The 27,476-nt window shown below is 36.9% G+C and overlaps 4 protein-coding genes and 1 pseudogene across 6 annotated transcripts; 2 read left to right on the top strand and 3 right to left on the bottom strand.

Moving 5' to 3' along the window:
* Positions 1 to 1,401: 1,401 nt before the first annotated feature.
* LOC143462476 (lactadherin-like) lies at positions 1,402 to 3,255 on the bottom strand. The gene is made up of 5 exons (XM_076960661.1): positions 2,786 to 3,255; positions 2,502 to 2,537; positions 2,219 to 2,392; positions 1,892 to 2,061; positions 1,402 to 1,769 (listed from the first exon to the last, which is right to left on the bottom strand). The coding sequence occupies exons 1-5, from the start codon at positions 3,042 to 3,044 to the stop codon at positions 1,632 to 1,634; spliced, it is 777 nt and encodes a 258-aa protein (XP_076816776.1). The 5' UTR covers positions 3,045 to 3,255; the 3' UTR covers positions 1,402 to 1,631.
* A 142-nt stretch (positions 3,256 to 3,397) lies between these two features.
* LOC143462474 (speedy protein A-like) lies at positions 3,398 to 7,263 on the bottom strand. Its single transcript, XM_076960658.1, has 8 exons — positions 6,573 to 7,263; positions 5,762 to 5,904; positions 5,473 to 5,617; positions 5,123 to 5,294; positions 4,655 to 4,827; positions 4,490 to 4,592; positions 4,024 to 4,150; positions 3,398 to 3,839 (listed from the first exon to the last, which is right to left on the bottom strand). The coding sequence occupies exons 1-8, from the start codon at positions 6,656 to 6,658 to the stop codon at positions 3,817 to 3,819; spliced, it is 972 nt and encodes a 323-aa protein (XP_076816773.1). The 5' UTR covers positions 6,659 to 7,263; the 3' UTR covers positions 3,398 to 3,816.
* A 973-nt stretch (positions 7,264 to 8,236) lies between these two features.
* Positions 8,237 to 9,522, top strand: LOC143462475 (band 7 protein AGAP004871-like). Its single transcript, XM_076960659.1, has one exon. It carries the CDS (start codon positions 8,553 to 8,555, stop codon positions 9,375 to 9,377), a length of 825 nt encoding a protein of 274 aa, XP_076816774.1. The 5' UTR covers positions 8,237 to 8,552; the 3' UTR covers positions 9,378 to 9,522.
* A 1,253-nt stretch (positions 9,523 to 10,775) lies between these two features.
* LOC143461524 (stomatin pseudogene) lies at positions 10,776 to 11,994 on the top strand (annotated as a pseudogene).
* A 22-nt stretch (positions 11,995 to 12,016) lies between these two features.
* LOC143461522 (uncharacterized) lies at positions 12,017 to 27,472 on the bottom strand. 3 transcript variants are annotated; one of them, XM_076959255.1, is made up of 23 exons: positions 27,273 to 27,472; positions 26,928 to 27,114; positions 26,479 to 26,686; positions 26,265 to 26,365; positions 25,142 to 25,374; positions 19,597 to 25,065; positions 19,271 to 19,418; positions 17,648 to 18,828; positions 17,294 to 17,441; positions 16,605 to 16,979; positions 16,318 to 16,464; positions 15,833 to 16,117; positions 15,274 to 15,489; positions 14,832 to 15,068; positions 14,381 to 14,643; positions 14,204 to 14,309; positions 14,060 to 14,125; positions 13,874 to 13,962; positions 13,524 to 13,684; positions 13,273 to 13,392; positions 13,001 to 13,056; positions 12,867 to 12,923; positions 12,017 to 12,735 (listed from the first exon to the last, which is right to left on the bottom strand). In XM_076959255.1, the coding sequence occupies exons 1-23, from the start codon at positions 27,347 to 27,349 to the stop codon at positions 12,529 to 12,531; spliced, it is 10,137 nt and encodes a 3,378-aa protein (XP_076815370.1). In that variant the 5' UTR covers positions 27,350 to 27,472; the 3' UTR covers positions 12,017 to 12,528. The 3 variants fall into 3 exon arrangements, with proteins under 3 accessions (XP_076815370.1, XP_076815372.1, XP_076815373.1); XM_076959257.1 differs by having other exon boundaries at positions 13,874 to 13,917; XM_076959258.1 differs by having other exon boundaries at positions 12,657 to 12,795.
* Between the last annotated feature and the right edge of the window lie 4 nt (positions 27,473 to 27,476).

Below are 27,476 nucleotides of genomic sequence, written 5' to 3'. Positions count from 1 at the left end.
CGGACGATTCAACCCACGGACGATTCAACCGCGGACGATTCAACCCAGGAATTTTCAACGTAGAACGATTCAACCCACAGACGATTCAACCCACGGATGATTCAACCCACGGACGATTCAACCCAGGACCATTCAACCCACGGACGTTTCAACCCATGGACGATTCAACCCACGGACGAATCAACTGACTGACGAACAGAGTATTCTTGTGGCAGTGTAGACTTGTAACCCGTGGTATAGGTGTATTATATTGCTGTACTGGCATTGCATAATCTAGTATGGCTAGGCTATCCAAGATGTAATGGGTGGTGATTGTATTCTGTCACAGTAGGCTAGCCTGTATGGGCTAACGAAAGCATTTCAATTCTGCTATAGAGTACTATAAAAAACGCCTGATAACAAACTGAGTAGACGTTTTTGTAAACGGGTTTTTGTCAGTTTAATTTTTCTTTGCAAATGCTACATAAGTGCAGTCAAAGAATACCTTTCACGACAAAAAGAATAAAGGATACTACAACATTTGCAGAATTAATTAGGCCAGATTTGTGGTTTATTTTTTATTGTATAGGCCTAAGTCTGATATATCAATGGCTGGGCAAACTATAAGTGACAGATTGAAGTTCTTTCAGATTAGTCCGTTTGGATAATCGTTTGTTTGAAAGGTGAAAGTTGTGATTAATACTGCAGGAAGAGAAGCAAAGCTGATGATTTAGCCTGCTTAGAAAAACGAGCTAAAAATGCTCGAAAAAGTACATCGATGGACGACAGCTAGGACGTCGATGCTACTGTACTCTGCCCGTTGCACGTCGAAGTGCTATTCCTCCTACCTGTAGCAAGTTTTGTTATGGTATGATGGTAATTGGCATGGTATGTCAAACGTTTTCCCCGATCTGAGAAAAGTCTTTGTACGACTTAAACTCGGAAATGGTTCCTCATCGCTCGAACCCCCCTCCCCCCGGCTACCTAGTCCAGCAAGTCCTAGTAATACCTAGCAAGTCCTAGCAAGTCTTTGTGCAGGTTTTGGTTGTCACATTTATTTATCTCGTATCGTATTGCTAGCGTTTAGGTCTGTTCATCAGGTCCACTAAACATGAGCAAGTGTCGTTAATGCCTTGCCAAAAGGCATTAGGAATGCAACAGAATAGAGCCACCGTTTATCGAACCAGAAACACGGGCCGCATGCCCGCATTGCGATGGCATACATCTGACGCATTACACAGTTAAAATTGTTATTGTTTATGTTATGTTCTTGAGTGACATTACGTAAAGAATGAGCGATTGCTGCAATGATGAAAAAATGATAAATTGTTTCTTGTTGTAACTTTGCTAACGTCTTCAGAAACTTGATTTCATTTGTTGATGAAACAAACCACATTTAGGCTGATGAAGACGGCTGTCAGATTGTTGTATCAGTCCGCTATGCATTAATGTATAAAATCCAACTCTAGCCAACTAATCTTCAGTGCACTTTACGAATCAATTCTCGATAAAATAATGTGTACTTTACTACTTCTATGTCAATTTAAATGAAATGAAGATAATGCTTGCGACGTTTTTTATCTTGTATATAGACAATCAACCGCCGATTACAAAAACACGTGCCTCAAAAGTCCTTCAACAAAGGCCTTAACTTAACAAGTTAAATATTCCAGACGAAGTGTAGCATGTGCTTGAAATGTTTGAACAACCAGCCTTATATATCTTGCTATAATCGAAGGTTCGAAGTAGTTGGTTACTTTACTGTTTACGTCTCGGTTGCCTTGAAAAACCTGCAAAGCATTAGCAAGCAGCATTTAACAAAAATTGTAGCCTACATCAGAAGGTTAGATTTTCCTGCAACACTTTCCACGATTCCTACAAAAATAAGTAACTTTATAGTTATGTCACTTACGTAAGGATTGTTTCCGGCTTTTACAAATTGCATGTTACTTGACGAGTTACCGAAAGAAACCGTGTAGCTTGTTACCCACTGTTCGCTGCCCTGTGGTCTTCCTTGTGTAACTACTCCAGTTACGTAGGTGGGTGCTTTCAGATCAACTTGAATCCAATCTCCTGCTTGAGCTGCAAAAACAACTATTATCACTTATCAGTGGCCAAGAGACAAAACATACCGCACGAGGTGAAGGTTTACTGCTTGAGTGGGAGTACGTAAATGCTGTAGATGTCATAAGTTTATTTATCAATGAACGAAAAGATTTCTGTAGTTCTTGATACTAACGGAAGACTCGTGGATAACTGGTTCCTGCAGCCCAAGCACCTTGGTGTAAGTTTCTTTTCATTCGATTGTCAAGTCTTCCAAGATGAGGAGCATAATTACTGCTCCAGTACGTAGAAGCCGTTATATCTTCATTCGGAATCCTTCCGTCTTTTAAGCCCACCGAACACTTTGTTACTGTTTTTAAAGATCATTTTCAATAAAACTATGACTAACTTATTTTGAAAAAAAATGCACTTGGAATTACGTAACTTAATTTATCAGCTCAGAAAACGTGTTGCTTTACCTTTGTCGGCGTGCTGTAAGATAAAAGTGTTGGTTTCTGCAAAGAATTATAGACAAAGACTGCACGGTTAAATCACTGAAAAACTAATCGTGAGCAGGTTTACAGCGGTAGGACATGCTAATATGAGATAAGTGCTGATGATGACTATTAATACTCTATCCTTATGCTCGAGCGATGGGGAATCATTGCCGGGTTTAAGTCATGCAAAGACTTTGCTCAGTCCGAAGATCATCTTACCTTCACTATATTATCTATGAAAACTATTCTAATAACTTATGACTTACCATTGAGAACTCTTATTTTTTCTCGAAGATCATCAATTTCCCTTGATTCGCAAGCACATTGACCACTTGGACCTACATCGCCTTTTGGACCTGGCGGCCCCTGAGGTCCACGGCGACCAGGTGGGCCTTGAGATATCGCATGTTGACGTCTTTGCTGATCTTCTGATGGAGAAGAAACCGTCAAGCACACTTGATTAGATTGCGCGCTTGAACCGAGGAAAAATAAAATAAAACCGAGTACTACTACACCATATAACATAGTTGCTTGCTCTTATAGATAAAAAATCTAGAAACAGGCACATGACAAATATGTTATCCACAGTACGAATAATCTCTACCAAACATTTTAAATCGCCTTCCGTATCCCAATTGCACCCAGACTGCGCCGTCTGACAACTACTTTGACGTTTTAAAGCAGCCTTATTTATATGCGCTGAAATTGAGATTCTGTTCACTTGCATCAACTTTTATATTTAAACTTGTTGAATACCTCCGCAATTGAACCAATGACACAAGTTCGGCATTACGTAATCACTTTTGTAATGTTCCGTGTTTAGCCGATATGTCATATCTATAAATGGCTTGACTACGCAAAACTACACAAACGATTCATTTATCCATAATGCATAATTTTATTAACAAAAAGCAAAAAAACACCGTAAAAACAAAAAATAACTTAAATATAACATAAAGGAATTTTAAACATGCAAGTTAAGTCATGGCAGAATAGGCAGTGAAAGAAGACAAAAATGGCCAGTAAGTACAAAAACACTCCTAGTTCTTCACACTAAACACCGCTGAATAAATAAACACCGCAGAAAAAAAGCATATTAGTATGTACTCGCTTTTTTTTATCAAGAATTTGCGGTTTTAACCATAAATAAAAATAAGCTTTCAGTATCAAAATACTTGAAGGAAAAATTTCATTGCATGGGTAGGTATTAATATTTCAAAATAAAAATTGCAGTTATGAGCGGGAAGGAATGCTCAATAATCCGGTCATCATGTGTATTAACTGGCTGTGATTTATCTCATGTCAAGGTGGCCCACAATCCTATTAAAAAGTAATTTGAAGGTTAAAAATCGTCTACAATTAAAAAATGTTGGACTTAAACAATAAACAGTATAAAACATGTAAATGTAATTATGGGAGTAAAAAAAAACTCTTCAAGTCAAGTTTTAAAACTACCACCAGCTGAAAAGTTGGAAAAGCTGACACAGGTTTTACGGTATCATACCATCCATATCAAAGCTTGTAGAATCTTCTATTGAGCAGGACGCTTGAACCACTTCCTGACCGTTGTTACTGCACTGGCACAAATGATTTGATTTGCATGTAAGAGGATTTTTGCTGGTTGAACCAACCTGTTCGAATTAACATAAAATGTAATGGTTAATGATAATCACGACCATTCGACATGCAGTATTCACTAAGCTCCAAAGTATCTGAGACGATTGCATAGATTTTGTAATAAACATACAAAAGGGTAGCTATTAGTACTTTCACATGAGTTGAGCAATTATTACCTTTCTACTGGAGTTATGTGTTTGTAAGAAACTTGGATAAAAGGTATTGCTAATACTAGTAATGGTACTGCTATGCAAACAGGATAATATAGGAAAATATGTAGTAGCGCTATGTGCTAGAAATTTGTAACAAAGAAGGAGATATATCTGATGCAATGCTATAAAATTTTGTTTTACCATCTTACTGCTGGCGCTAAAATATTCATCCGGTGATGAATCAGGCTGAGCAACAAAGAAGACGACGGGATTGTTTGCTAAAATACCATCATCAGACAAGTACCTACAACAAAAATGGTGTAATCAGATTTGCTTAAGTAATATTGTTAAAAATGTTTGACTTACCCACTGCTACTATCAGCTTTTGTGCAAACTTTACATGGAATTGGCGACCGTCCGGGCCCCCTCGGAAAAGGTTCCTTTTCTTCTGCTGTCTTTCGACAATTTCTTTTTGCTCCGCCGTGATGAGAGTTTCGCTCACGTTTCCAGATAAAATGATCCGGACACAATCGCATCATCTTTGACAAACACATTAATTGCATTTAATTCACCTAAATTCTATGTTTATTAAATAATAGCAAAACCAAAGCTATTCATGTTAGTTGAAGGCTAACGATGATAGGGTAACTACTGTTTATAACCGTTGTAATGCTACAACAATCATAATACGACAACTTAGTTCAAAATTGGAAAAGATTTAATCTTTAAAAGAAAACAAAATTTAGTAAAAGTGCAATTTGAGGATCTCTGGAGCGCATAACAATTGTCTTTGGGAATCTTGTGCCTTGAATAATGAATAAAATGGCAGGATACCTCTTCACAACATCTTCTGCTAACGGCTGCTCTAAACTTCATCCTAATCCACATCTTGTCTCTCTGCTGGAGCAAACCGGGATAAAGATCTCTCCAAGATGAGCCAAGAGCCCAAGGAAATATTTCGTATTTAAAATCTTCCTCATCTTCTTCCATGTCATTTGCTAAGTACCTGACACAGTAATCTCCATAACATTGACTATTCCTGACTTACAGCGCTGACCGTTAGCTTCTAAGAGTTACTGAAAACTGGATTCAATTGCAGAAAGTGTTAATCTAGTTGGGTAATATGCAAAATAATTCTAAGCCTCAAAATAACACTTTATAAAACTTACGAGCTAATGACTTACAAGGCTACAAAAAAATTCTCTTTTGTGTATTCACTTAAATGCAAATGCGCTCGTTTGAAAAATGCGAAAACCATGGCTAGTAGGTAACTGTCTGAAACTCGGTAGCAAGTGTCAATCCAAAGAAATTCTTGAATTACTGGATCATCTGGTAAATTTTGTTAAAATAATTTATGTAACTGTAGACAAATTTCAATGCAATATTAGAGTTATATCAATGCATTACTTTCCATAACACAATACCGATTAAAAACCTGACAATTAAGGGATTTGTAGAGCAAAATTTACTTACTGAATAGTTCAAAAAATGCACTAATTTCATCGTCAGATACAGCAAAGCAATTCTTTCGAGAACTTGATTTCATTCTTTTTGGTCGTGGACCTAATTCTGTTCTAAGAATGCTCCTTTTGTCAATGCTTTTTACATCTTCTGATCTAAACGAAAGTACAATAAAGGATTTGAGAGTAATTATTAACTAACGATAATAACAAGTTTTCTATTTAATTAACACATTATTAAATATCTAAATTCAACATGTATTATGTTTACAACCAGACATATTAACAGAATAGACACAAAGGTGTAAAATAATTTTTGTTTTTACACAAGAAGAACACTTTTATTAGTGTAAATCCACAAAGTTACCCATAGGCAGAGGGTATGCAACACTCAAAAGTATATTGCTTTTGCTGAATTAGAATGGTATTTTTACTCAAATATATTGCATAGTGGCAGTGCATGAATAATATAAATAAAATACAACTTAACTATGTTAGTAACGTGAGCGTGTCTGAAGTTCCAAAACAATTAGTAAAGCATTTCTTATTGGTAAAACATTTATATTTCTTTACAATAAGTCACTGAAGCTCACAAATTAAAGGAATTTCTAGACAGACTTTTAAATATAGTGTTCTACGATTCAGCATTGAGAAGTTTGCAGACTGGAACCTATTCAAAACCTGACACTTATGGTAAAACTTGCTTTGTTCTGACAAAACCAAACACGACTGTTTCCATATAGCTTTAATGTACAAATCAATTCAAAATAGCACCAGTATAATCCCCACATTTATTTATATATGAACTAAAGTATGAAGACTACCTGATTCTTTTAGACCTTGATACAGAACCTGAAAGTCGTAAAATGTATTTTGTTGGAAGCTGGTTACCATAACTATTGGAGGACATCTGGTTGGACGGTACACCAGTAATACAAATGCTTGCAATAAGCTTTTCTGTCCACAGTTCAGTTAGTGTAATGTTTAAATAAAACTAACTCAAAGTGTATAACATTCCATGACTAAAATAAACGCCTTTTAATACATTAACATTCTTAATCTGGTCGAGGTATCTAATTAACAAAGGCATATAGGCTAGGCTAAAATTATAACTTTAGTCCACTCAAAGAGTGTAATTATTGTAATAACTAACGCAAGTTCCGTACAAAAATGTAGGGACATCATTCCTTATAGCAGTGCATAGTGTGGCCCACGCCTACTGCTCCTGTCTACATCACTTTATAGTCGGCATTCGTCGATGTACGCACACTGACAATTCAGGCTTTGGTTGGTGTCTATATAATTTATGTGTGTACCGTATGCAGGCTGCAGCAATGTCAGTATGTACAAGCGTGCAACAAAATGTGCGACTGTGTACTGTATAGCCTATGTGCAGATAAGAGAGCTGCACTTGAACATTACCGCAAACAGCCGTTGCACATAGTTGTAGGCCTACATATTTGCACTTGGACTTGGCAGTTCTACATGCACTATCAGTTATTCAGTTTATGCATGTACATTCTACAAGTATTTGCGCTGGACAGGGACTGCAATATCAGTGTCATTCCAAATTCGTTCCTGGTATTGTGACGCTAAGACATCGCAATTTGCAAGACTCAGCGTAAGTTTTCTGATCAAAAACCTTGGTTGCCATCGGGTTCAGGCAAAAGTTACAAGGTGACAAATTTAACTTACAAACAAGAAAACATACTAACAGGAAAATCCAGGTTTTTGTTAGGATAACTTACGCTGATGCATGCAACAATTTTACGTCACACAAAGCCCGTAATAAATTTGGCAGGACACCGTTATTGTGACGTAAAGATATCACCTGACATAGCGTAAGTTTACCGATGAAAAATCTGTGTTGTGAGTTAGTTAGTCAGTTTTAGCTTGTAAGTTTTCCATAAACCCGACGGCAATGGATTTATAGTTTTAAATAACGTAAAAACAAGCAGACATGAAAAACCGGAAATTGACGTGGAAAGAATATAATTTCTCCGATGAGCGTCTGTTTGCTGCAATGTCGTGTATTAAAACATACATTCTACATAATACGTGTTATGTACAATTTTCAATTGTACCGTATTATCTGTGACATGTGTAATTTAATAACTTTAGTGCACAAGAGGGATCTACTGTCGTGCCCTCTCCTTGGCCACGGAAACGGGATTCCAATTCTTGGGATGGGGTTTCTTTTTGTGGGAGTTTCTCTTCACCATCCAGCTGCTCTAATCTTAATCAACATATTGTTTGTTTGTTGTTGTTACCATGTTACTAAAGCGTATTTCTACTATCGGCTTTTGATTACCACGCTACATCAGTGTCCAAATTTAACAGTAACACATATTTTTTCGTTTGTTTTATTTTTACTTGCATGTTGGGTTTAGTGGCCGTGCGAACTATTGATCGTCTTTATCATGTGTTAACATCATTTTTGCACGTTTTAAGGCTAAGACCTTGGGCTTTGCTGCTTTTTCCGTCATTGTCTGCTGGCTGAATTATGATTTTTTACCTTATAATGGTTAGCATTTTATTTCTCGTTCAGCCACTGTCGATGAAGAAAACTAAACGATACGATACAACTGTACTGTGTAGGCTACTCACTTTACGATTGACGTAATGTACATGCGGATTTATGACGTAACAATATTAGTTGTTCATTATATTGTGTTCTTTTTGTTATCTTTTGCAAATTTTCAAATTTCTTTCTGGAGATTGATGCAAACTTGAAAATATCTCTACGTTGATACTAGAATTCCAAAATAGGAGAACAGACAACGTACGTAAGTGAATTTTTCAACATGCAGCAGACTGGACAGCCAATGAAAGCAGGCTATACCGCTTCCAATGATAATGGTGGAAATGGATTTTGTGGATTGCTTCTCATGCTTATATCATTCATCCTAATCGCAGCTACCTTTCCGTTTTCACTTTGCTCTTGCGTCAAAGTGGTTCAAGAATATGAAAGAGCAGTGATTTTTCGTCTCGGTCGTCTGTTGGGAGGTGCAAAAGGACCCGGTATATTTTTCATCATCCCTTGTACGGACGAATATCGGAAAGTAGATCTGAGAACAAGGACATTCGATGTTCCGCCTCAGGAAATCTTAACAAAAGACAGCGTCACTGTCCAGATGGATGCTGTTGTTTATTACCGCGTTCGTGATGCCACCATGGCTGTCACCAACGTGGAAAACGTGGATGGTGCCACAAGGCTTCTGGCACAAACAACTTTGCGCAACATGCTCGGAACCAAGAGTCTCAGTGAGATTTTGACCGACAGGGAACAGATTGCGCAAGGTATGCTCGCCAGTCTCGACGAAGCAACGGATGTTTGGGGAATCCAAGTGGAACGGATTGAAATCAAGGACGTCCGCCTTCCTATGCAGTTGCAAAGAGCCATGGCGGCGGAGGCTGAGGCAGCCAGAGAGGCCAGGGCCAAAGTCATTGCAGCTGAAGGAGAAAAGAACGCCTCCGTGCAACTGAAAGAAGCGGCAGACGTCATGGCATCGGCGCCAAACGCAATGCAGTTGAGGTTCCTTCAAACACTCAACACCATCAGCGCTGAGAAGAACTCCACCATCGTTTTTCCAATACCAATCGATCTCTTGTCCGCTTTGAAACGTTAGACTGTTTATTTCGTTTACTTTTTTGAGATGTATACTACAAAACTTTATTGTAAAAGGATGTAACATTTTTCTATATAGCTTGTTTTCCAAGTGTGTTAATTTAATATGTATCTAAGTCTGCATCGATTAAAGAATTAACCAAAAATCCCACTGCTTTTGAAAAATACTGGTCAGGTTGTAAAGCTTTAGACTACTGCTTACGCAAGGCAACAATAGTCGAAATGAGTGAAAAACAAAAATTTAAAATAGTGTAATTCCGAAATGGATTTTACCACTGCTCAATTAATGCTTTGGGAGCTAACTGGTATCTTATCTACAGTACATGCATGATAGTGATTATAGAGGATTGCTATCCTTGATGACGTGCCCTAACTAGAGGCAAAGACAAGCTTGAGGTTGGCGAGAATATTTGTGAATCCAGTAACTATAAGTAATAAGTTACAGTAGACAAGCGACTTCAATAGCAGTATGCGTAACCTGTTATTGCAGCTTTGTTACTGTCGACATAATAAAATCGCTAAAGGTGCATGAGTAACTGTCAATAACTGGTTTCTGTTTGACTAATCTAAGTAACTATTTTGGGATATCATATGTCAGAACACAACTAGCTTAAATAGCAAATAAATACAAACAGGCGGCCAACAATAGCAAACGCAGTTTACACAGAACAACTTTTGCACAGTGTCGCATATTGTGCCCTCTTTTATAGGTAGAATTTTAAAGTTCAACTCAAAGGAAATAATAAAATATGGTTATTCTGTTATTCTATAATACTAAGTTATTCTGGTTCTGAAAAACCAAAATATAAAGTGTGACCCACGGAAAAGTTTAGTGAAAAAGCGCTTTGACAATAAAGATATCGGATAGCCTTTTGAAAGAACGCGACCACGTCATTCGTAGCCTCGCAACCCAGACAATAGAATTTCAAATAAGTTTGTTCAGCTATCTGCTAGAAGGTGTAGGATTTGGATATGGGCAGATCACTGCTTAAGCGTATAGCCTATATGAAGAGGATATGCTTCGCTTACAATTTTATCTATGATAGCCTACATATGAAGTTCAGGAACAGGAACAATTTTAATGCACTAGAGATAGTACAAACGCAAATTTTAAATTTTGGAAATAATTCTGAGATTTTTGGATAGTTTTGACAAACTAGTTTGAAACTAATCATAACAAGAACAATTCTTCAAAAAATTTGGGAATTTCCGCCCTTAAGATTATTTTTATTGCAAGGTTTGAAGTATGGATTATTCTTACTCAGGCGTTGGAAATGAGATATAAACTTAACAGGATATAACCCAACGCTTTGACTGAAAATTTGTCGTTTTGTGAGCTTTACTGCTTGCTGCTTGCTTGCTCAAGATTAATAGCAATTAAGGCTTGTTTATAAGTTTAATATCCCTTTACACTTTACAGGTATTTGTATCTGTAAGTGTAAAGAGCTGTGGAGTCATTTCTGCAATGGCAGATGAACAACGAGATGGCCGAGTGGTTGACAGCGAAACAGTTGAAGAGGTTTCTATGTACGGGAATGAATTCATCTGCTGTTTTCTGCCTTTGCTGTTGTCAATATTAGCGTGGCCGCCACTTTTATTCACTTGTGTCAAAGTTGTGTCAGAATATGAGAGAGCCGTGTTCTTTCAACTGGGTCGTCTTGTGGGCAAAGCCAAAGGACCCGGGGTCTATTTTGTTAACCCATGTTTGCACGAAGTTAGAGTGATTGACATGAGAACCAAAACATTTGACGTTCCACCGCAAGAAATTCTCACCTTAGACAGTGTTACGGTCGCCATCGATGCTGTAGTATACTACCGAGTCAAGGATGCCATGCTAGCTATCAGCAACGTAGAAGATGTCGATGGCGCCACGCTGCTGCAGGCGCAGACCACTTTGCGCAACATTCTTGCATCAAAATCCTTGACAGCTATCTTGTCCGAGCGTGAGGAGCTGTCCAATGCTATGTTGGCTATCTTAGACCGTGAGACCGACCCGTGGGGCATCGCTGTCGAACGCGTGGAAATCAAAAACGTAAAGTTGCCAAGGCAGTTGCAAAGATCCATGGCGGCTGAAGCAGAGGCCACCCGCGGGGCTAGGGCCAAAGTGATCTCGGCAGATGGTGAAAAAAATGCCGCTGTTCAACTGAAGAAAGCGGCTGAAATTATGGATTCTGCTCCAAATACTATTCAACTCCGTTTGATGCAAACGCTGAATACAATCTCAGCCCAGAAGAATGAGACCATAATTATTCCGTTACCGGTCGACCTAATTCAACAATATCTCAATAAATAGAAGACATAATAGAATATAGATGTTAAGAACGAATTTGGACTGAGACTTTTGAAAGCCTAAATAGACGTTTAGAGGCTAATGATGTCTTTTTGTTTATTAGTGTTGGGTTTAATTCACTCATAACCAGAATTTCGTTTCTTTCAGGTTCCTTATCTGTGACTTTTGTATTCACATTGTGTGACACTGTTGTTTGCACAAGTAAATAATTTTGCTTCGGTGTTGGACAAAAAGCTATGTTTGGTGTAAGAGACATGTGCAAATTATTACCAGTGGAAAGAAGTGTTACTTTTTGAAGTGATTTCAAAATATAATCGAAAAAGATTGACATAGCTTTTTCTGTAGCTGACTTTTGGAAGCATTTTTATGGTTTATTCAATATCTGAATACTGTGTTCAATGGAAAAAATCCTCAGAATAAATGAAAAGAATCGAGGCAGAATAAGAAATATCGACAAGACTCGGAAATAAATGTCATATACAACGACTGCGACACGAGCATATTACTCTACAACGGCAGTTTGGCGTAAATGCACAAACCTGCAAACTTCAACCGCTTGTCTTGTGTAATGTTAGGCATATGCATTGTACAGGCTTAAAACAAGGGCAGTAAAATAACCTTAACAAGCTAGAGAATACAAAAAAATGGATGTAGGTTGCACCACACAACAAAATAATTAATTGAAAAGAAGAGTGAAAATATTATACATTTGACTGGGAAATGTTGTAAGTCTTTTGACGGGGCCTTCAATACACAGTAGTGTGTACACTGTACAGCTGATAATAATATCGGTCTGTCCTGCAGTTTAAGCATGACACAGCGACACCTTCGTCACGTTATGTACATCGCAGGATCTGTGCACTTATTGAACTTTGCAGTCCGGCTCATTTTCGTTTCCATCTTCGCCTTTTTTGTTGTCGTTCATTTTTGAACGACTTCGACGACGCCCGTCCTTCCCTCTACTGCCGCTAGAGTCCCGAGTAAGATGCTTCGGACTGTTTGTAACCGTCTGCATGGGGGCGCTATCGACACCAGACGGACGTATGTTCTTTGATGGAGATTTGCTCGCCTGGAATACCCAGTACAAATACACCATTGATTAAAAGGTAATTTTTGTTATAAAGTTTCGCTAAAATGGCAGAGAAAATTTATTCCGATAAATATCTGAATTTCGAAAGGGAAATTTTATTAGGTACTTACTGATTTCGCTGCACTCCTTAATTGCATTCTATCTTTTTTTGGTGACTTTCCGTTTTTCTAAAAAAAAACATTGCGTCGTTGACATACGGCGTTTAATACTGGTACAGTTAAGGTTCACGTCACGTGTTGTTTACCTGCAGGTGTTCGCCTGGTGGTGAAACATGAACGGCAAGTTCATTTCCATTGAGATCTGCAACAGGAAACAATGTTACTCGCAAGGAAATAATTTGTAACGTTTATGTGCTCCAGTTACTTTTCTGAATCTTGCTGATGTCGCGATATTCGACTCGTCACATTTCATATATTTAAGCACAAAACTGAATACTGCGGATTAAATTCATTACAGTTATCTCATTCCAGTTAGTTACTTGATGGTTACGTAGTTGCAACAGAATATATTTCACACCTTTGTCAACGCCAGTATGCTTCTTAGCCATAGCGGCGGCAACCAGCTGTTTGGTTTCACTTATCTGCTGTCTCCTCATAACAAATGGACTGGAGAAGCCCAACGGAATATCAGTGAACCCTAGGAAAATATCATAATTGCTTGGGTTAACAAGTTAACAGGAGCAGTGGCGTAGGCAGCATTTCTAAACGTCAAGTGTCTCCAATAAAGTCAGCGGGAAGAGGTATCAGAGTAACATGAACAATTGTCACCTTTCTTGACCAAATGCGGCAAGCCTTCCACTTGAAAAGCGGGGGAAGCGGGACTTGAAGTGTCCTCAGAGGCACGGGATTTTTTTGGTGGGCTGTCCACAGATTTTGGAATCGACGCGGACTTCACAGCGGCGGAGACTTTTTTTATTCGAAACGATCTCCTGTCGAAGAAGTAAGTAAATAAAATAATTGATGTTTTCAAAAATAAAAAAATAGTAACGATTACGGCAGAAAAAATGGCAGTTAAAGCAGGGGAAATGAGAAATAGTTACAGGTAGTAGTAAGATGGTTGCGTGATCTCACTAAAGTGCATTCAAATACAAGCTTTGACCGGGTTGATTTATACACACCTTGAGCCTTCTCTTGACTTGCGAGACTTGAGATTTACAGGTTTCTGTGCAGACGTCAAAAACTGGTTATTCATTTGCGACTCTGGCTTCTGTACATTCACAAAGCAGCGATGTTTAAATAAAAGTTTTAGAAAAGACAAGGTTTCCACTTCATCTGTGAGCGTTTTAAGATAATATATTGGGTACCTTGGCTTGTGAGTCCTCTGCTAGTGAGCTGGACGAACTTCCGATACTTGCCTTGAATCGAAGTAACTGCGCAGTGGAACCGTTTAGCAAATTTATTAATTATCCATTTATCGTGCAATAAAACTAAGGTCGCGTTATTCATACCTCTTTCTCTTTGCGTCTTGCATTTGTGGTCATCAGCTGTAATTTTCCTTTCAAAGTTTCCTTGTCTTTTGCCAACCGCGCATTTGCCGTTTCAAGTTGTAGAACCCTACGAGATCAAAAGGTGAAAAAACATGCGTATTGTGGACTAACCTAGAGTACATTAACCACCATGCTTACAATTCTTCATGTTTTTGGAAAGAGCCTAATTCACTGTTAAACTTCTGTAGATCTTCTTGCATTCGTAATTTCTCTGCCTTATAAACTTCGACGTCAGAGCGAAGTTTTCCGACGTCTTGGAGCAGAACTTGTATCCTAGTAGCTGATGTTTGTGTGATCGCCGTCTTTTCATCTTCATGTCGTTTCTGGACATGTTCAAGTTCCGAATTTGAACTCGACACTTCGGCCTCAAGAGATGAATTACGAATCTCTAAAGCTTGGATCTATTCATTTAAATGTATTTCAAAATCTTTACTAACAGTTGCAGGAATACAAAGAGGTAAACAATGCATAGGCCATACTAAACATTGATAATTAATAATAAACGTAATACAAGCAAATACAAAAAAAAGTGCAGCATTGTTTAAAAAAAAAAAAAACATGGTAATAAAGGATTCATTTAAAAAGTTACCTCTAGTTTCAGAACATTCAACTCGTTCAAAACTTTCGCAGAATGCGTTTTGAGTTCATTTTGTTGCTGGTGGTTTAATTTTTCAAACTCAGTTCTAGCTTCTTGGACCTTCAACATGGCTTCTGTTTCCCTGATCTTAAGTTGATCTTCAAGATGTGCTATCTCTTGCTTAAGAAGTTCAATCCGGTTTTGGTTGCCAGTTTCAGTGCATGCAAACACTTGCTCTTGTTCAATTAACTTTACAAAAAACAAGTAAAACGATGATATCTTCGAGTTGAATTTGTAGCAAGCTTTTAAACAACCCTAAAATTCCAAGATTTATAATCTCATTTTATAGAATAAACTAAAACAAAAAATTGGATTTGAATTCCTTTAAAGGTGTATCTGTTACAAGTTTTAGAATTGATCGGTTGTCAGCGATGCAACTGTTTCAAGAAAAAACCTTTTCTCGCTCATCATTGAGAGTCACACGAAGGGCTTCCATTGCGTTACTTGTTTCTTCCAGCAGAGTCTCGGTCTCTGTCAGCTTTTGTTCGAGTTCCTGATTTTGCAAAGTCAATTTTTCCAGAGCCATCTCGGCATCTTCCACCGAAGAATTCAATTCATCAAGATCGTCACTTAAGGAGAAGCATTTTTCCTGAAACTTATCCCTCGCTTCCTGTACATAACATCGGAGTCATGAATAAAAGCTTGATAACCTTGAATATCATCGTGATAATAAAATGTGATGTGATTAGACATTGTCTAAAAGTTTAGAAATTGATTGCTGAAATGTTGGGTTATGTAGCATAGCAAGAAACGCTCCCCATTTTAACCAGGTCAGTCACAATGCAACTTTGTAAAATGCGGAGGAGTTTAAACCAAGACTCAAAGACAAAACAGAGAATTTATGTATTTAACATGCTCTGCTTTGATACATTGGCGAATTTCCCATTGAACTCAACTCCACAGTTAACCATTTGGCGACAAGCGCCTGTTTTTAACGATAACAAAATTCTTACCTGAAGTTTTTCATTTTCTCTGGATAGACTCTCGCTTTCAGCTTCCAAATCTTTTACTTTCATCAAACATTCAGAATAAGTTGTTTCCAAACGCTCCTTTGAAGCTTTTAGCTCTTTGGCTGCACTTTTTAGATCGCGGAAACTCTCCAGTAAGTTTTCGTTGTCACTCTCTAAATTTGATATTTTCTCTTTATAATTTGACGATTCTTGTAAAATGACCTCATTCAAGTGTTGCAGTTGTGTTGACATCTGTACATTTGTTTGTTCTGTATCGGCTATCAAAACCTAGCGAAAAAAATGTGAAGTAAAAGAAGTCATTAAACTGTTTCTATGGTTATTTATAGTGAAGTGGAGTACATTTACATGCAGATGAATGTTTATCTTATCAGAGTTACGTTAGTTGATATGACTAAAGCATGGACTAAACATTAACAGAGATAAAGCGTTTTGTAAAAGCAGTAGCAAAGTGCAAGAACCAGGTGTACCTCCAGCATTGAAGTCTTGGCTTTTATTTCTTTGATATGATTCTCTTTTTCATCTACTTGTTCACAGAGTGAGTTTCTCTGACCAAGAAGTTCTTGATTTTCCTCATCTAATTGTGCCCGATCTTGATCAAGCTTCTCCATTTCAGTCTGCAAAGGAATTAAAATACTAGAAAAAAAATATTCAAACTAATTTTGTATTCTTCACTTTCAAATATAAGTTTTGTTTGAGTATTAAGAATGATAATAATTAATAAGAGACAATATTTATAATAAAAAAATATACACACCAACAATTGCTCTTTATCGTCTTTAAGTGTTTGAATTTTTGACTCCAAGCTTTCTACGTTGTTGGTCTTCTCTACTAAGAGTGCATCCAGTGAAAACTTTTCAACAAATAAGTTCTCGTTTTCAATTTTCATTTGAAGAAGATCATCGTTGGCCTTCCTTAACTCCGCATCCGTTTCTTCCTTCTGAGATTCGAATGCTTTTGTCTTCTCCTTGGATTGGTTCGCTTCTTCCTTCAGCATCTCCACCTCACACTGCAATGACGTGACGACGTCGGTTTTCTTGCCAAGTTCATCCTCCTTTCGTTCACAGGAGAACTTCATTTTGTCAAAATCAGATTGGGCTTCAGCAAGCCTCCGTTCAAGTTCCTGCTGGACCTGAGTATATTATTATTATTGATGTCTTACTGTAAATGGGCATACACTGCATAAATTATAACTATATATATTAACAATAAGATACATAGAATCTTTCAAGTCTTTTTGCAATTACTGTGCTACATTGTGCATAATTTTCTGGAAATAGAACAAATCATATTAACTACGAACGGAAATAATAAGATAAAATCATTCTACCTTTACAGTACACAATAAAATAGCAAATAACAGCATTAAACAAAACAGTTCTCTTTTAGTACAAGTCAATTTAAATTAAACTAATTATACCAAACAATGGATATAAAACAATCAACCTGAAGCATTTCTTTTTCAGCTGTCTCCACACTATTATTTATGGATTTTGATTCGTTTTGTAATTCATCGATCGCTAATTTTGTTTCTTCGACTTTTTGTTCCGCTTCAGATAACTTGTTGGATAGGTTTTCGTTTTGCATGGTGAGCCTTTGACCAACAAAGTTAATTAATTTGTTTTGTTAATAATTAGGTTGCAAAAAGAAACAAAAAGATTTCATGATAGCTTTTAAAAATGAATGATAAATTGTCCAATTTTTACCAATTACTATGAGCCTAACTACCAAATGACATAAATTTGATTACAAGAATTCTAATTTCAAAAATTACAAGAATTAGGTAAAAATATGTTTTACATTTCAATTTCTTTCTCCAGCATTTTCTCATTTGACTGCATTTGTTGGAGATCTTCTCCTTTGTCTTTCAATTGCACTGTCAAGACGTCGACCAGATGGTTGTGTTCTGAAGCATTGGCACAAAGTTTTTCTTCAGTCAAGTTCAGCATCTGTGTAAGCCTATCAACTTCACAGTCAGCTTCTTTTAGCTTCAATTCAAGATGATCATTTTCATTTTCAAGAATTTGAATCGAGCAAATCTTCTCATCGAGTAACTGCACTTTATCAGATAAAAGTACTCTAATTCTAGTCTCCTCTTCTTCTAGTTGGGATAATTTTTCATTGAGAGTTTGAACTTTATTACATTCATCAGATAAGTCCTGTTTTGTGCTTTCACGTAATATTTCCAAAGTTTGGCACCTCTGTTCAAGATTGAGAATATTTTTTGCGCTCTCCTTTTCTCCTGATGACATCTTTTCTGTTAACTCAGTGACCTGACACTTCAATTTTAAAATTTCTTCCTCCTTGCTAGAGATAGCAGCCTTTATCTCAGATATCTCATGTTCTTCTACTTTCAGCTCTTCTTGGAGATTGGAGATGTTTTGAAAGTATTCTTTGACTGTCAGTTCTTTTTTATCGATTTCCTCCAGAAGAGCACTTACTCTCTCTTTTAAGGTTTCATTCTCTTGAATAGCTTCATCCTTGCTGGATTGAAGGCAAGCATTTTCATGTTTAACTTCATCCATTTCACGTTTTAATGCAGTTAACGCATCTGTGTGCTTGTTGATGAGTTCATTGTGATGCAAATTTTCCGATACTGATTTGTCCTCCTGTTCTTTGATCCGATCTTCCAAATCTGTGATTAGTTTTTCTTTATCAAATATTACTTCCAATAAAGATGATTTTTCTGTCTGAACGTCCGTTTTTTCGGATTCTAACTCTATGCATTGTTGCTTGATTTTCTCCAGCTCCAATGATGCAATCTCCATCTCTGCTTGTAATTCTTCCTTGGATGATTTCAGAACTTCCATGTCTGTGTCAGCTTGCATCAACAACTTATTTAATTCAAATGTTTTTTCTTTAAGTGATGTAATTGTTTCATTTTGTGTCTTTAGTTCTTCTTCGTTTCTGTTGGACAAAGATTCAAAATGTAGAATTTGATTCTCTTTTTCATTAAGTTGAAGTTGAAGTTCATGACGAATCTGAAAAGCAAGTTGTACATAAAATGTTACATGGGACATGAGGGGCTTATAGAAATCAAATAGAGTTGTCGAACAAAACCTCAGTAGAAGATTTGGGCAAAACAAAATAGAAACATTGGCAAATCTGAATACAACATTACCTATATACTAATCAATTTTTATGAGAAATGATGATAAAGTTTGGTAGCTAAGCTTAACTAGGGACAACATTTTTTTACAATTAAGAACATTTACCAAACCATTTACGATTCTCTATCACCAGCTAAATATTATTTTCTTAAAACAACGCAAGTTATTTCGAAATTGCAGCATGTTATCAATGGATGGATGAAACTTTATACTGTTTTGCCAAGTTACAAATAGATTTGTTCCTGTTTTATTGTGGACCAAGAATCACACATACAGTTGATGATGATATTAACATAAATAGTACAATACAAACCTGCTGTGTTTCCTTTTCTGCCACCATTCCAGCATCAACCTGCTGTTTATGTTCCACTTGCAACTTATTGATCACTGAGAGAGCATCCTTCAATTTTTGTCCATATTCGGAGAGCTCAGATGTAAGATCCTGGATCCTATCATTGGACCTTAAAATTCAAGTAATGATCGTATACAATAATAATTGCAAAAATCAGAAATATTTAATACTACAATTGCGTTCACCTCTATTACAGTACTTAGTTTTTTACTTTGACGGTTTAAGTCATTTTTATCGCTATAATCAAAAATTAGGTTCATATTAAGACCAGGTAAAGTTTTTCTTACATGTCTAATTTTTCATTTAGATCTCTTTCAGTGTTTTTGGACACAACTAAATCCGCATTAGATTTATCGAGTTCGACTTTGACAACGTTCCTTTCTTCGCCCAATTTTTGCTGATACATTGCCAAATTTTCCACAGTACATTTTAACTGATCTGCTAGGTCTTTGACAGTGATTTCAGATTCTTCAAGTTTCCTCCTAAAGATTTCTTTTTCATTTTCAAGTGATGTAACAACATCTTTAGACTCATCCAGGAATTTTTGCTTTTCCTTCAATGAGTTTTCGAGTTCAACAATTCTGTCATTTAATTTTGACAAATCTTCATTAAGTTTGCTAACTTGGTCTAGCTCTGTTGCCAGCTCATATTTCAGACCATTCACTTCATCGACAAGCTCACAGTTTCTCTCCTTCAAAGTAAGAGTAAGATCATCTTTTTCGTTTGAGCACAAAGTAAGCTTACCCTCCACTGCAGACAGTTCCTCCTTTAATTGAGAAATTTCATGATCTTTGGAAGTGTTTTCTTCCATTGCTGAGAGTAAATCGTCTTCTTTTGTGATGAATTTGCTTCGTAATGTTTCAAAGCATTGATAAAGATTGCTGAGCTTTTCCTCATGCTTCTCAGCATCTTCCTGAAGATGTTTAATCCTCATTTTTAATGTGTGGACGTCTTTCTCATGTTCATCTCGGATGTGAGACGGGACATTTTCACCCGTATGAAATTCTTCGATTTGCATTTTGAGATTTTCGATTTCTGTTAATTTATCACTATTATCTTTTTGATGAAGCATGTGATCTAAAGTAATTTTTTCCTCCAGGGCATTCTTGTTGTCCTGGAAAATAGATATAGTATTGGCTTGTTCATTAAAAATTTTTTCGTGAGCAGATTTTTCCTCTTTTAGTTCACTCTTCAAGGTTTGGATTTGACCTGACAATAATGAGACATGGTTGGTCAAGTCTGTACAAGTTTCAGCTGATTTATTTTCAAGTTCTACTATTTTAGTTTTATGAACAGCTACTTCCTCATGAAGAGAAATGTTAGCTTCCTTTGACAGGTTCAGTTCTTCTTGTTGCTGTAAGTTCTCTTCTTGCTCCTTAACGAGGGCAGTTTCTTTTGCCAATAGGTACTCTTTTATCTTTTCCAACTCTTGTGTGAGAGATTCAATGTCTTCGTCGCGTATTTCCAAGTTAGTTCTGGCGACAGCTAAATTATTCTCTGATGTTGCTAACTCATGCTGAAGCTTCTTCAATTCAGCATTGGCCATGGATACCGCTTCTTCAAATTTTTGTTTTTTTGTGCAAAGTTCTGATTTCTGGTCGTCAAGAGCACGGAGAGTTTCATTTTTCATTTGTTCTAAGCTTTCAATCAGGGTTATATTTTCGGTTATCTTGCACCTAAATGCATCACACTCAGCCTCAAGTGTCTTTGAGTAGACTTCAAGGGCATCATATTTTTGAGTTAACACTGAGTGAGTGGTTTTTAGTTCATTAATTTCATTCAAAGTTTCATCAAATTTCTTTGAAGATTCATTTACTTGGGATAGCAATTTGTGATTTGTTGATTCAAGTGTTAGAATATTTTTCTCCAGTTTTGTAACAAAATCACCGTGCTGTGTCTTTAACGCATCCAGCTCTAGAGCATGCTGCTCTGTGGCATCTTGAAACCTCGCATGATGTTCCTGAGCCAAGTTTTCAAGCTCACTGTGTTTTAGCAACAGATCTTCCACCTGAATAGTCAGATTATTCTTCTCTAAACTAACCACATCCAATGTTTCCATTACCGAGTCCTGTTTTGCTTTACAAGTCGTAATTTCCTCACAGAGCTGTGAAATCTGTTCTTCCTTGGATGCCAGGAAAGCATCAGAGGAGGATTGTTTCTGTGTGGCAGCATCCAGCTGGACATTGACACATGAAAACTGAGACCTGATCTCTGTTAAAGTTGCCTGAGATTTTTCTTCAATATCCTTTAATTGCAATTTCAAATCGTACACCAAGGAGCATAGAGAGCTGTTTTCTTCAAATGCAGATACCAGCTTCTCTTTGGTTTCAATATTTTCACCATTTACTGTTTCCAAATTTGCTTCAGCATTACTTAAAGCTTGCTCAAGATTTTCCTTTTCAATTTCAACCATGTGTAAAGCATTCTCCAATGATAACTTCTCTTTCTCCAAGATGCTGGCAGTTGTAGTGATCTTATCAAGTTCTTCTTGTAGAGACGATTGACTCATCTTTAAAGATGATATAGCATCTTCTTGCTTCATAATGACGTCGGATGTTTGATTGGCAATATCCTTGTATTCATCCTCTTTGTCTTTCAATTGTTTTTGTAAAAGTTGGATGTCAGCCGCGTGACTTTCGATTTGGGAGGAATTATTTGAGTATTCTTTTTTCATTTGATCTACTTGCTCCAGCAAGTTATCAGTCTGCGTTTTTAGGCTCATATTAGTTTGACATAAGTCATCATGTTCATTTTTCAAGATTTCATATTCCTTATCTTTGTTTTGTAACTTCTCGGCTAACTGCTCAACCTCAGCCTTCAAAGATGTTTCTTTCTGATGAAAATCATCCACCTCTTCTATGAGAGTCCTAGACTGATCCAGTTTAGACTCTTGAGTACGTTCAAGTTCCTGCTGAGTGAGATCAAGCTGATTTTTAAGGTCAATAAGAGTGTGGGAGGCAGTTGTCAACTCACGACTCAAGATTTCTGTCTCCTCCCTCAAGCTTCCATTGTCCTGAGTCAATCGATCACAGAGAATTTCTAGGTTTTCACTCTTCGCCAGCAGATCATCCAGGGAGAGATGCATTTGCTCATTATCAGACCTTAATGAATTATTTTCACTGCGACAGGCATCCAACTCCTCCTGAAGAGTTTCTGAATCTTTTCGAGATCTCTTGCGTTCCTTGTCAGCATCACCCTGTAATGTTTCATGAAGAATTTTCACCTCTTTTAGTTGTGATTCATTCTTTTCTGAAAGTGATTTAAATTCATGTCTTTCCGCTTCTAATAATTCAAGTTTCTGTGTCAAACTTTTGTTTTCTTCACTGATTTCTGCATTTTGTGATTCCAGCCTCTCGATAATAGAATTTTGCTGTTCTTTCAATAACTTGGCATCTTCTAAATGTTGCTTCAATTGAGTGTTTTCATTAGCTGCTGTGTCACAAAGTTCAGTTAGTTTTTCAATGTCACACTGGGATGTTTTTTCTGTATTCTGTAACTTTTCAAGATCCTCCTGTAATTGTAAGATCGTCTGCTCCAAGTTTGGCATCACTACTTCTTCTAGTTTGTTCATGGCAATGTCCTTGTCTTCAATATCCATTTGGAGAAGTTCAAAGTTACCAGAGACCTTATTCAGATCTATTTGTAAGTCTTCACACTTTTGTCCCAGCTTCTGGTTGTCTAAAGCAGCTTTTTTCGCTTGCTCATTCCTGTAATCCAGCTCAGCAGTGAGCTCTGTGACTTGAGTGTTTAATAGGCAGTTTTCTTCTGAGAGACAAGATAGCTTCGCTTGCAGTAGAGACTGAGTTTCTGAGTGGTCATTAGAGATGACTTCCATTTCTTTTTCCTTTCCAACGAGTGCTTGTTCAAGCATGATAACTTTTTCTGCTGCATCATGTAACGTTGACTTTTGAGCTTGCCAAGATTTGACTGTTTCATGGTGCTCTCTTTCAAGGTCATTTAGAGCTTGTTTAGCTGAATTACATTCACCTAAAGACTTATGATAATCAACGTCCTTTTGCTGTAAAGTTTGCTGAAGGAATTCAATCTTGGTATTCTGTTCATCGATAATTACTTTATCATCTGCACTCTTTTTGTGAAATTCAACAAGGGCATTCTTCAAGCCATCCACTTCCTTCACTGCTGATTCCACTTCATCCTGCAACTTACGAATGGTATCCAGTCTACTATCCGCAAGATCATACGCAACATTTTTCTCAGTATTTATATCCTCCAAGGATAGCTTTAAACTTTCCACTTCAGATTTTAATTCATTGTTATTGTACGCTAAATCTTTCAAAGATTTCTCTGCTTCTTCAGCAAACATGTGATGTTTGAAAGACTCAGTTTTGAGCATGTCCTCCAAAGAGGAAATCTTAGAAAGTAACGTAACCACTTCTCCAGCCAGGGTATCATTTCTACTGGTTGCTTCTTCAAAACAAGTACTCAGCTGGGACACCTGCAACACAAGGGAGCGATTTTCATCTGAAAGTTTTGCAATCTCATCACACTTTTCTTCAAGCAAAGATTCAGTTTGGGATTTCAGCGTGTCAAGCTCTTTAGATCTTTCGTCCAGGAGTTTTTTATGCTGCTCTTCTTGATCAGAAGAGATAGCTGCAGATTGTCTCAGAGAGGTGATTTCGTTATTCAAGTCTTCAGTTAAAGCTTCAGATTTATGAAGCTGTTCCATTAAAGTATCTTGTTTTGCACAAAGATCTATCTTGGTTTGCTGCAAGTTTAGTTGAATAAGTTTGCATTCCTCAACTTTCTCTTGAAGTTGATTTCGCAAATCATCGCAAATCTTTAAGCTGCCAGATGAAGATGAATGTAAATTCATCAGCTCACTCTCTTTCTGGTTCAAACAGGTTTGAATCTGTGTTATTTTATTCAATGCATCAGCTTTATCGTCTTCAACAGTAACAAGATTAGATTTGATCTGATTGAGTTCTTTTAGTGCATCCTCTTTTTGTGTTAAGAGATCTTCATTGGATTTTTGAAGTGCAGTGATATCTCTGCTTTTCGTATCCAAATCTGCATTATAACTTGTTGTGTGCACTTCAAATGATTTTTTCAACTCATTTAATGCTAAAGCAGTCATTTCATTTTCAATGGCAGTTGCATGTAAATTCTCCTGAAAGGCACTGTTCTCTTGTTGTAATGCGTGTACTTTGTTGATATATTCTTGAAGTTGGAGTTCAGTATTGCACAACTTATCCTGGGTTTCCTTCAGTTGGTGCTTTGAGACATCAAGCTCATTTTTCAAATGAGATGAACTGGTTTCGCTGTTTTTCAATGTCTCCACCTGAGCCTCCAAATCTTCTACTCTTCCTTCCAGACTCTTTCTCTCAATAAGATCTGCTCTTGCTTCCTCAATAAGAGCAGCATGCTTTTCCTCCAGGCAACTGTGTGCTTCCATAGAAGAAGCAAAATCTTGAAGAGCATTTTCCAGTTTCTGCTGAAGACCATTAATAAGAAAGTTTTTCTTTTCGTCCTGCTCAATCAACATCCTCTTTTCTTCCAAGAGTAAATCACTGGTTCTCTTGATTTCTTCATTGGCTGAAGTCAGTTGATCTATTTTCTGATTTATGCAGATCAATAACTCCATTTTTTGTGCCAACTGACCAGACAGGTCTTTTATGGACTCTTCTTGGCGTTTAATCTGCTTTGTCAGATTTTCTTTTTCCAAAACATGCTCCTTTAGAAGAGCATCCAGCTGCTGCTGGGAAGATTCGCAGTTCTCATCTAGCTTTTTCTGCCACCTAACACCATTAATAAAAATTTTTCATTCCAAAGAAAATCATCAAAAACAATTTTACAAATAAGACGACAACATACTGGTTTATTTCATCCTTAAAATTCCGTGCAGATTCCCTGATGTCAGCATCGTGTTTCTTCTTCAGCTGTTCGTAGTCACATTTGGCTTTTTTCAGCAACATCACAGTCTCTTCACCCTGCTCAATGAGCATGCTATTTTCCTGGCTCAAGGCAGCACACTCCTTCTGACATTTTTCAAGCTTTTGGGCAAGCTCATTAGAGCTGCTCTCCATCTTGCAAAGTTTTGCATTTAACTGAAAATAAACAGAAAATGAAGCAAGAATTTAGTTAGCAGCCAATGTATGTGCTTTCACTTAAAACTACTGTCATGGCATTAACGAGTACAAGACAGAATATTCGACGAGTATGCTGTAGTTTAGATCAGGGCTTCCCAAACTGGGGGTCGCAACCCCGCAAGGGGTCGCGTAACGAACTTCAGGGGTCGCAGAGCGTATACCAATTTTACACGAAGTACAAAATACAATCAAAACAAAATATACTTCAAGCCTAATAAACATAGAAACCGCCTTGAGACCAGCATTAACAGATATTGAGCCACGGCTGGACTTGCTTTGTAGCAGAAAGCAGTCGGACCAATCACACTGAATAAATGTGTGTGCTTTTTTGTTTGCAGTAGCCTACATATGTGTAAAGTAGTAAGTAGGCTTTGAGTACTGGTGGCTTGAATTCAGTCTTTGCATCTCAATAAATGTCACTAATGACTAATGTATATTTCGCACTGCTTATCAATTTAAACGTGAAGGGTCGCGGAAAACTTCAGAAGTTTGAAAGGGGTCGCGAGCAAAAAAGTTTGGGAAGCCCTGGTTTAGATCACAAATCCGAAATTTTGAATTATTTTCTAAAACAGTTTGTATGTTATTTACTTCAGTTACAAAATAATCCTGGTTCGCTTGTTCATTTGATAAAGTGGAAGCGACACTCTGATAAAACGAAACGAACATTGTTAACAGAAACAAATTCAATACAGATTCACACGAATGTCAAAACCTATGATTAATAATTAATCTCACAATCGAAACTTTTTTAATTTGGCACATCTGTACACGCCTGTATTATAATCTGCAAACCATAAAACTTGCAATTTTCTGAATTATGAGCTTTGACATGAAAACAATTTTATTACTTGTGAGACTTCGCTATCTTTTTGCTGCAGGAGACCATCAGCTCGAGATTTCTTCTTTTCCAACTCACACAGTTTCATTTTCAAGGCCTCAGCATTATTTTCTATACAGAACATCATCAAATAACATAAGCCAAGCCAAAACATACAGAAAAATTTCAGGACAATAAGAACGAAAGAAATAACGTGCAATAATCAAGCAAAGTAAAATTTTTACCATGGCTTTTCGACATTTTCTCAAACTTTTGTCTCAATTCCAACACTTCACTTTCCTTCTTAAGCAGCTCTTGAGTGGAGAAATTTGCCGAGTTTTGTAAGGTTTTTAGGTCCCTTTGAAGTTCCTCTTGTTTTTGCTGAGATGTTCTTAATTTATTTTCACAACATTCGAGCTTGCAAACAAGATTGTCTCTCTCTTTGCTGACTTCCTACGTAAACAATAAATACGCTGAATAAAAAATTTTTGACAGATATTATTTACCAACTTTTCAATTAATAATTAACTTATAAGAGTTACAAGTATTTCTCACCAATATTTTGACTAACCATGTTCAAGTTAAAAAATTGTGACATGACCCATATTCAACAACAAAGTATAGTCTAGCAAACAAATGAACAATGAAGGAATGCATCATTCATAAATTGTCATCCTAACTTATGCATTTTTACTTTTAAAAAGCGGTTGAGCTCAGCTGCATTCTTCTCATGAGTCTGATGAAGCAATTCCATCTGTGACACCTTTTGTTCAGTTTTCTTTAAGTTTGCTTCTACTCTCTCGTAATTGATTTGAGTTTTGTCAATGTCAGACTGAGCTTTTCTTAAGTCATTATTGGCTTTGTTTAGCTCTTGAGTTAGTCTGAAATTGCATTTGCACAACATAACTTTTAAAATGAAACGAATAATGATAGTTATATTTTAATAAATTTTAGCAATTAAAACTACGATTGACCAAAATTATATTTTATAAAAAAATATCAGATAAATATATAGGTTTTAAATCTATCAGAAAATTACTTGGTTTTTGATTCCTTTAACTGTTTCTCCATCTCTTTCAGCGCATCATGTGCGCTTGAAAGATCCTGTTTTTTCATTTTTTCCTGCTCTTGGAGCTTTGTTTGATATGAATTCCTCGTCGATTCTGAGTTGTATCGCTCGCATTTTAACTCCTCACTAATTTGCTTAAGCTTCTTTTCACACTCAACAACCTATTTAAAAAGA

Source organism: Clavelina lepadiformis, chromosome 6, assembly GCF_947623445.1.
Source record: "Clavelina lepadiformis chromosome 6, kaClaLepa1.1, whole genome shotgun sequence".
Classification (NCBI taxonomy): domain Eukaryota; kingdom Metazoa; phylum Chordata; class Ascidiacea; order Aplousobranchia; family Clavelinidae; genus Clavelina; species Clavelina lepadiformis.
Note: the sequence above shows the minus strand (reverse complement) of the source record. Positions and strands in the feature narration are given on the sequence as shown.